Source organism: Equus quagga, chromosome 7, assembly GCF_021613505.1.
Source record: "Equus quagga isolate Etosha38 chromosome 7, UCLA_HA_Equagga_1.0, whole genome shotgun sequence".
NCBI lineage: Eukaryota > Metazoa > Chordata > Mammalia > Perissodactyla > Equidae > Equus > Equus quagga.
Window position 1 is genome coordinate 80,070,854 of NC_060273.1, and position 9,184 is coordinate 80,080,037.

At 46.2% G+C, this 9,184-nt stretch overlaps 1 protein-coding gene across 1 annotated transcript; it reads right to left on the bottom strand.

The window, feature by feature from the left end:
• Nucleotides 1–216: 216 nt before the first annotated feature.
• KIF20A (kinesin family member 20A) lies at nucleotides 217–8,901 on the bottom strand. The gene is made up of 19 exons (XM_046667829.1): nucleotides 8,777–8,901; nucleotides 8,135–8,320; nucleotides 6,287–6,376; nucleotides 6,076–6,195; nucleotides 5,369–5,507; nucleotides 5,080–5,267; nucleotides 4,864–4,993; nucleotides 4,488–4,682; nucleotides 4,266–4,377; nucleotides 4,094–4,162; nucleotides 3,730–3,873; nucleotides 3,415–3,580; nucleotides 3,139–3,303; nucleotides 2,870–3,009; nucleotides 2,628–2,730; nucleotides 2,115–2,313; nucleotides 1,776–1,867; nucleotides 1,404–1,541; nucleotides 217–745 (listed from the first exon to the last, which is right to left on the bottom strand). The coding sequence occupies exons 2-19, from the start codon at nucleotides 8,297–8,299 to the stop codon at nucleotides 425–427; spliced, it is 2,676 nt and encodes an 891-aa protein (XP_046523785.1). The 5' UTR covers nucleotides 8,300–8,320; nucleotides 8,777–8,901; the 3' UTR covers nucleotides 217–424.
• Nucleotides 8,902–9,184: the final 283 nt, after the last annotated feature.

A 9,184-nucleotide genomic window follows, 5' to 3' on the forward strand; every position in this document is an offset into this window, starting at 1 on the left:
AGAATATCTAATGTCCCTTGAATTCATTTCTTATCAAGTTTTCTTAGGTTAGCTGTATAGTAGTTACCCGTCTCCACTTGCCATTCCTGTGCAAGGTTCCCGTGAACCTGAATGATGCTTGATTTTCAGCTTTTCTGCTCCTTTTATAATTTCTGTTTTAATGGTTTTGCTAAATTTGGAATTCAAATAAGAAATGTGAATAATATCTTTATTTAATATAACTTGTGCATAGAAACCATATAAGAAAAAAAGCATGAGGTTACATAGGTGATTATATTACAAAAGGGAGAAAAATAACTAGTGTCTGAATATTGCATTTGAGATAGAGTTCCAGGTATATGGTAAGGCTTAAAAGAGACATATTTCTTAAGCTGAGCAGCTGACCCACTTCAGGACAATGACTGCTCTCTCCTTCCCCACAGCCTTAGTATTTTTTGCCAAAGGGCCCAGATTTGAGTAAAGGGGAGCGCCGTGAGCGCAGGATACGGGCATAAGGGCTGCAGTCTGTTGAGCTTTGGCAGGTGGGTGTTCGGGGAAGTAAGTTTCGAAGAAATGGTTTCTTCCCTGGGGGTTGTTGGTTTGGTTGCTGGTTTTCCTGGTTGGCACCAAGGCGCTTTTTGGTAGAAGAAGCCTGGCCTTGGAGTTTTAGCACCGTATGATACTGCTCTGCGATGCATGCTGCCTTCTTCCGAAGGTCCAGTTTTACTAGCATCATGTTATTCTGCAGCTCAGCCAGGGTCTGATCCTAAGGAAGATCAATAAAGTTATAAAAAACATTTTTGGCATATTAGAGAAACAAGAGGGCAAGGTAATACATACCATCTACTCGCAGTTACTAATGACTGTTTTTACAAAAAGATTCTTTGAAGTCAGAGCTTATAGTTGAACAGGGAGTATTTTCTTTTAAGACCCAAACCAACAGCACTGAATAGAACATTTTCTAACACATAAGGTGGTATGAGCTTAAATAAGTTTACTTAACCTCCAAGAGCCCCAGTTCTTAGGTATCAAATTAAGTGCTGTGTTTACGATGTATTTTTTTTACATTTTAATATCTCTGGAATCAGGATGCATTAACTGATGACCAATTTCATGGTTCAATTGTTAGTATTTTGTTTTGGTGGTACATAAAATAATGGTATCTTATAATCTAAGCATCTTGGATTTAATACAGTATCTACCTCTGTAGGGTTGTTATTACGGTAAATATCTATAAATTACTTAGCACAGTGTCTTCTACTTAGTGAATGGTTGTTTTTATTTTGCAAGGAAGAGAAACTCCCCTCACTGTAAGATTAGCCTAAAAATCTTCATTTTTTTCTCTTCTGCTCTTTATTCTCCTTCTCACATAGACTCTGAAGTGGGCTGACGGGAGAGAAGGGGACATAATAGGCTGCCCTAACCTGTTTGATTAAGATGTCATCACAAGAGGTCAGGGCTTGGCGGAGTTTTCCTGCCCCAGTGCTGTGGCAACAGGCTCTTTCTGCTGACTGGAGAGATTCACCAAGTTTCTGAAGCTCTGTCCGTAGCAGCCTTATATTCTGAAAAAGCAGAAGTAGGAACCAAATTGTGGCCAAGATCCTCCAGGATAATGATCTGGAGGAGTTGGATAGCCATTTGAAGAGAAGTAAAATTAGAAAGGCTAGTCAGCTGAGTGAAGTAGCCACTTCCCAGGACTGTGCACAAAAAACATCATTTTGCCCTCACATGAACCAAGGATATAGTGTTGGAAATTGCTTTAGGTAAGAGCTTTGGTAACAGAGAAAGGTAATTACCTTCTGGCCCTCTTCTAACTTCTTGTCCACATCAGTGGTGAAGGGCTTGGCTGAGGGTGGCGGTTCTAACATCTTCTGATACTTCCTCAGCTCTGAGGGAAGGAAACAAGAATCTTCAATATGTATGCTTTGTAGCCTTGGGCTTACCTCTTTAACTGAGTTAATAGTAGCTTGCAACAAATATAAAAAGTGAGGCCGCATGCATCCTAGAGAGAAAAATCAGGGGAAGTAGCTTGGAGTTGAGGAAATTATGTTGGAGTTGGTGTCAGAAGGCCCAAGTTTGAAGAACAGCTCTTCCCTGAGCCACTGTTAGGCTTGCTGCCCTCTCTCCTCCCTCACCTTCATTCGTGGAGTTTAGCTCTGCTCTGCACTGTTCCAGTTTAGCTTTAACCTCCTGGACCTGCTGGGTGGAGGTAGAAGCCGCCAACCTTTGTGATCGCCGTAGGGACAGTTCAGACCCTGATTGTTGATGGGCCATTGACTGCTGTTTGGCTTCCTGCAAGAGAGCTTCTAGCTCTTCAATCTTCTCATCCCGCTCCTAAGAGAGAAGCAGCATAATTCTGTCCAGAGTCAGACAAATCCTACAGGAGCAGATGACTGAACAGTGAACAAAACCTTCCCTGATACTTATGCCTCAAAAGCTTGTTTGTTAGCACTTATACCATTTCCTGGCCGACCAAACCCTTAATCAATTTGCCAAACATAGATTGACACATACAAAGCACTAAGGAGACTAGAGAAAAGTGAGTTACATATTCCTGCTCCTACCAGAGTTTATAAAATCTGTTTACCTCAGGCAACCTAGTTATGGGTATCTGAGTAGCTAGTTGGGACTGGTTCAGGGCAACTCACCTGAAGCTCTTCTTGATAAAAACTTGTAAGTGACTCCTTGAGGATCTTTAGTTTCTCTTCATACATTTCTTCTAATAGTTCCTTTTGGGTGTCCAAATGTTCACTGTCAGGAGCAAAGAGAAGTGAGTAAAGATCCTGAGAAGTGAGTTTGGAGGACAGATCTTGAGAAACAACTCCATGCTAGTTCCTACTTCCCACTTGTGGTCCAAGCAATGGACCAAGAGGGGTCATTCAGTTGGTACCTGCACCACTGTTCCCGTTGTTGCATCTGCTCCACCATCTCATTGCAAATTTCATCACGGAGCTGTATTTCCAGCTGCAACTTTTCCTGCCGTTCTTTCAAAAGTAGTGCTTTCATGGCTTCCACTACCTGTAGGAGCTCCTAGGAAGGACACATGGGTCAGACGTAACAGATACCCATGCCCCCAAAAAGCCACAGGCCCACCTGGAAGGCAGCATGGAAAATGTATAGCCATCAAGCTGCTGCACCAAAGCTTTCTTGTATTCTCACCTCCTTGCCATACATAGAGATGTCAACTTCATTTTCAATGTCATCATCAAGGCCTGGGTCTGTCTTAGCTCCTGTCTGCAAGCTGGGAGAGGCCTGCAGACTGGGTTCCTTGATGAACGAATGTAGCAATGGGAATCCCAGTTGCACAGGTGGAGCATGCACAAGCTAGTGAACGGGGAGAAATTTTAATTGAATCCATAACTAGTCCCTAGTAGCTTCCATAAATAAAGGTAGCAGCCCAAAGTGAGCACAACCATCAAACCTACAGCTTCTCACCTGGCTGGCAATGGCTGAGAACTTGGCCACATGAAGAGTCTCATCGTAGGTAGATGCGCAGGGATTCACATTGACAATCATGCAGGAGCGGCCTCGGCCTGTGAAGAAACCTTGGAACACTCGAGTCAACTTGCTGTCGCGGAAGGGAACCAGGTTTTGCTTTGACCTGGCAGAGAATCAGAAAGAATAGAGCTGTGAGCAGTACTCCAGCCCTTGGGGTATCCTAACACTATCCTCAGTGGTGACCAGGAAGTCTCTTAGCAAACTGCAGAGCTCCAGGCCATCCAGGCCCATGGCTTGCAGTCAAAAGCTCACCGGTTCTGCTGGTTTTGGCGCAGGGCAGCAATACAGCGGCCCAGGGTATGTAGAGAAGTGTTAATGTTTCCTGCTTCCTTCAGCCGCTCACCACTCTTCTGATCTTTGCAGCGCTCTGAGCCAGCCAGATCACAGAGTGATAACCTTGAATGATGGACAGGATCTGACATAAGGACCCACATGTTACAAGCTTTCAAGCCCTTCATGTAGTTCTGGGGAGGGGAGGACCCATCAAAAAATCTCTGTATCCAAGGAAGGGCAGCAAGAATCTAACAGAAGTAATTCTTCTGAGGACCTCCCTTGCCCCCTCCCCCCACTACCATTTATGGCCAAGAAGCCCAAATTTCTAAATGGAGACACTTACTCGCTGATCTTGGGGACCATATCCCCTTCCCCCTGAAGGTGCAGGATCCTGATTGAGAAGATGCTATGACTGGAAGTTAAGATAAAGAAAAGTCACTGCACACCTTCCATGACCAGGTGGAGAACTGATGTTTCCCAGAATACTGACTGGTTGGCTCTCACAACTCACTCACCTCCGGCTAGAGTTCTGGTTCAGGTGGGTGCTGGCAAAGCTCTGGTTTTTACGACCCACTTTCAGGAGTTTCCAGGCCTCCTCAGCATCCTGAACATGAATCCAGTTGAGATCTGAGGCCAAGGAAAGAAAGGTATACATGAGACGGGAGCACCTAACTCTTTTCCTAGTCTCTCCCCAAGTCCCCTTCAGGGTTCATACCAACCTCCCTGCTTTCCCATACCTTTCACATAGGGATTGCCATTCTGATCCTCACACAGCCGCAGAGTCTGCCTCTTTCGCTGCTGGCTAGGTGGTTCTAACAGGTCATAAAGCAGTTCATTGTAGATCTCAAAGAAGGAGATCCAGATGGAGAAGCGAATGTCTGCAGGGACACTTACAGGGGCAGTGTCTGGCTGTGCCCATCGGTGATTTGTTTCTAGGGAAGAAGCCAATGTACAGGGCATCAACCATAGGGTAGTCCATCTCCCCTTTGGCCTGCAGGGGCTTCAGAAGGTGGAAATCAGTTTGCAACCTTTGGTCTGTACCCCTGGCAGCAGTTGGGAGCAGGAAGTGTGTTCCTAGTGTTACCTGGAATAGAGCACAGTTACGGTACATACCATCTAGCTGGCTACTGCTGGTAAACTGACTGGTGGAGGAGAGCCCAGCAATGCCACTGTCAAAGCTGGTGCTGGTACCCATCCGACTTTCAATGTAGACACTCTTCTTCAAGGAGGTGGACAGCTCCTCCTGGGGGCACCCAGGGAGAAGATAAGTACAAAACTTTCCAGAGATTTGTCCCTCTACCCCCACCTCTGTGAACACCAACACTTCACCTCTTGGAGGCCTCCATTTAGCAGGGCCAGTTTCTTCATTTCTTCCTGCCGGATCTGTTTGCTGTCTAGCCAGATTACCTCGTTGGAGAGCAAGGGCTTCAGATCAGGTGTTGGATGAAGTTGGCCTTGGAGGCTATTGAAGATCAGAGCCAGGGACCGTGGCAGAATCCCTCCATCCTTGATGGTACCTGCAGGCATGTGAATGGCAGACAGCTGAGGCAAGTGCTGTTCCCCAACTCAGAGCATCAAAAGGACGCCAGTCAGCAATTCTAGGAGGCCTACTACTCACCTTGAATTGTGTGGGTTTTCCCTGAGTTGGTGACTCCATATGCATAGATGAGCCAGTTCTGCCCTTTGAGTACATCCTTTACCATCTCCTTCACAGTCAGGTTGAAGAAGGATGCCTGTCCCACTTCTGGTCCAAAGATCTAAAGACAGACCCAGTTTCTCAGGGGCCATTCTTCACCTCCCATTTGCCTCCTGTGCAGAGTCAGCAGATGCATCCCTTTCTGGGTGGCTGGCTTTGGAGACTACTCAAGCATCTTCTTTCTGCAGTGCTGCAACACTGCAGACCCAACCACTCTGCCAGTCCATCTTGCATTCAAATCAATAAATACTTAAGGAATGCTATCCACTAAGTCCGATGCTGCACACACAATGGGGCAACATGATGGGCACAAGAGTGGACTTTGGAGACGGATGGATCTAGATTCAAGTCCTAACTCTACCAATGACTAGCTACATAGCTTCAGCAACATTACCTTCACTGAGCCACAGTATCCTTGTCAGGAAAATAGGGACAATAATGATAATAGAGCTGTTGGGAATTAATGCATATAAAGTACTTGACATATTGACTAGCACACAACAAGGGTCCCCAAAATTGTAGACATGCATATATAAGGTACTCACAGTGAAATAAAAAGATTTCCCTCTAAAGAGAATAAAGCTCCCCCTACATGTTGGTCCCTTGTTTGCAGACCGGTACCTCCATACCTGGGAAAAGGTGAATCTGTGTGTTGCTTGTCCAATTCCCCGCTCATTGCTCTTCTGGGCAAAGGAGTCCTTGGGTGCCTGTAGAACAAGTGTCTCCACATTCTCAATATGGACACAACCCTGAGAAGGGGGAAAACATAGTTGTCACAGAAGGAAATATTCCTGGGTATTGCATCATTGTACCTCAGATCCTCTCTTCTCAGAAACTCACCTGATCTTCCTGTCGTTCCAACTCTGAAGGTAACAAGGGCCTGACCCTCAGGTATACTTTCACCTTCTCCGTACTATCCTCAGATGGAGCCTGTGGCAGAATTTCAGGCCAGAACCACAGATTAATCTCAGCAGTTACTTAAGATGGGCAAACATAACATAGTTCCTGGGAATCACACTAACACTACCCCCATTCTACCTCAAATGTTTGTGTGCAGCTACTCTTTGGTTCCATAATCATTCCAATCCACATGGACTTTTCACTACTTTATCACCCTTCCCTGTCTCTTCAGTATCCTGAATATGTGGCGCCACGCTGATTATCTGAGTTAGAAGTGGTTGACCAGTAGGAAAACCAGCCTGTGATATTAAGGCACAGCACAGTAGTTAAGCACCTTGGAGGCAGACACACCTGAATTTGAATCTCAATTCCATCATTTAATAATTTTGAGACCTTGAACAAGTTCTTTAAATTTCTTTGCCTCAGTTTCCTCATCTATAGAATGGGGTTAATAGTAGCACCCACCTCATCCATTCAACAGATATTTAGAGATCTGTCTACTATGGTCCAGGAACTCTGGTAGTCCACAGTGAGGGACACTATCAAGGCTCCTGCTTTCATGAATTTTCTCTATAAGTCGAGACTTCTGAGTGGAGCTGTTCTCAACCAGGAGCATTTGCCTCCCAAGGGACATTTAGCAATGTCAGGTGAGGTTTCTTGGTTGTCACAAGTGAGAAAGAGCTACTGACATCTAGTGAGTAGAGGCCAGGATGCTGCTAAACATCTTACAATGCATAGGACAGCCAGCCCCCTATAACAAAGAATTATGTGGCCCCAAATGTCAATAATGGTGCAGCTGAGAAACCTAGCTTAGCAGAAAGGCTCCATAAATGGAAGCTGTGGCTGACATTAAAACCTGAATGTTGGGGCTGGCCCCATGGCGTAGTGGTTAAGTTCAGCACACTCCACTTGGACAGCCTGGGTTCAGTTCCTTGGTGCAGACCTACACCACTCATTGGTGGCCATGCTGTGGTGGTGACACATAAAAAATCCCCAAAACCTGAATGTACATTCCACCTACTTGATGGCAGTATGACCCTGTGCAAATTATTAACACATCTGGGCCTCACAGTGAAGGAGAGATAACTGTTAGCCTTTCCTCATAGGATTACCTGAGAGTATGCACTTGAGGGTGTTTCATCAATGCAATGCAAATAATAGTTCTTATGGATACACAACTCTACATTTTTTATTCGTCCTGCTCTTAATTTTGAATTGATCATTCAGACCCTCAAGATTGCTGGGTTTTGACCTCATACTACTCTGTACGGACAACTAGTAGGCTGAGGATATCACTCTCTGCCCCCAAGCCACTGAAGGGGAGCAGAATACGCCACCCCAAAATGTGTCACTTTGGCATGTGGATTATTTTGAGCTGAAGGCAATCGTGATCCAGCAGACTTGAGAAAAACTTTTACCTCTCCCTTAACTGCCTAAAAGATTTTAGGTAGGGAGCCTGGCCCAGAAAGAGAGCTATTACCAGAGGTAACTTTTTATCTGAAAGACTTACCTACATGGCAGGGCAAACATCTGATTACCAAACATCTGCTCTTATCTTCCTGTGAATTGCCCTGCTCCCCTTTGAAGCCCCAGGCCCTTATACCATTCCTTAGCTCAGGATGGCACATAAGCCTCAATTGCCTGACTGCCTTGGGTCTCATATTTCTCTGGGGTTCTTGTAGTACAAAATTAAGTTTGTTTTTCTCCTATTAACCTGTAAATTTAGTTATTAGAACAGCTGAAGAACCTAGAAGTAAAATTTTTTCTGCCACTCTCCAACTCCTTTACCTGCTGCTTGTCCTCTAGGGAGGCGGAGATGACAGAGCAGTCTGACAGCAGGTCCTTGCGTACCACAGACCCCAAATCTGCAGCTGTGGACTCAAACATGGGGGAGACTACGACCTCCTCATCTGACAGCAAGCCGGCTGGCGGAGAAAGGATCCCTTGCGACATGACAGCAGGGGCAGCTTAGGTCTAAAAATAGACAAGGGTGGGTAGGGAGGAGAACCTTAAGGGACAGAGGGGCTGCAAATTCTAGGTTAAGAAACAATTCCTTTGCCCCAGGACATCTTGGTCTCGCTGCCTGAATTCCTGGTCCCTGTTCCCTTCAACTACCAGCAGAGGGAAAAGGGATGAGAGGAGTTAATCATTTAATCCAATCTGAGGCGGCAGGTCCGACCGCGAACAGGAATGAACAGATATCTGACTCCAAAAGCAAAAGGCCACGATCTAAGTAGGGGGTGCCTCACCCACCGGTGTTGTTGAGGTGGTCTCGCTAAGCTAGGCTCCTTCTCCAACCTCGGCCAGAGGCCCACAGTGAGCAGAGAGGGATTAAAAAAAGGGATGGCGGCAGCTCCGCTTTCTGAAAGCCTATTCCGCGAGGGCAAGAGGTGGCATCCCAGCTGGGCTCCAGCACAGTTCCACACTCACCTGAAGACGCGACACTTGTTCCTCCTCTGGTACCGACTCACTCACACTCCGCCACCGAACCTTGACTTTCGCCGCCGAACCTGGACTTTCGCTGCCAGAGAGCACAACTCCGCCCACGAGGCACACCTTTTGTTACTGATACAATGTTTTAAATTACGCGCTGCGTTCGCTCGGCCAATCAGATAGCGAAGCTTGCAGCTACCAATCAGAGCAAGGAAAGGGGGCGGGCCGGGCCGCGCTAGACCGTTTGCTTGGGGGCTTGACCTCTCCGCTTTAATATGGGTCCGGGTTACCAACTGTCGGAGTTTGGAGTTGGGTCGCCTGGAATTCTTCTCTCTTAACACTTTTTCTTGAACCCTAGGTATTTCTTTTCTAAGAAGCCTAAAGGAAATCCTGAGGCTTCGGCCG

Excerpts from the sequence above, each read along its gene's own strand:
- KIF20A (XM_046667829.1), bottom strand. The coding sequence starts at position 8,299 with ATGTCGCAAGGGATCCTTTCTCCGCCAGCCGGCTTGCTGTCAGATGAG. Across the intron at positions 6,196-6,286 it reads TGGAACGACAGGAAGATCAG|GGTTGTGTCCATATTGAGAA; the intron begins GTGAGTTTCTGA and ends CCCCCTTCTCAG. Across the intron at positions 4,163-4,265 it reads AACCAGAACTCTAGCCGGAG|TCATAGCATCTTCTCAATCA; the intron begins GTGAGTGAGTTG and ends CTTAACTTCCAG.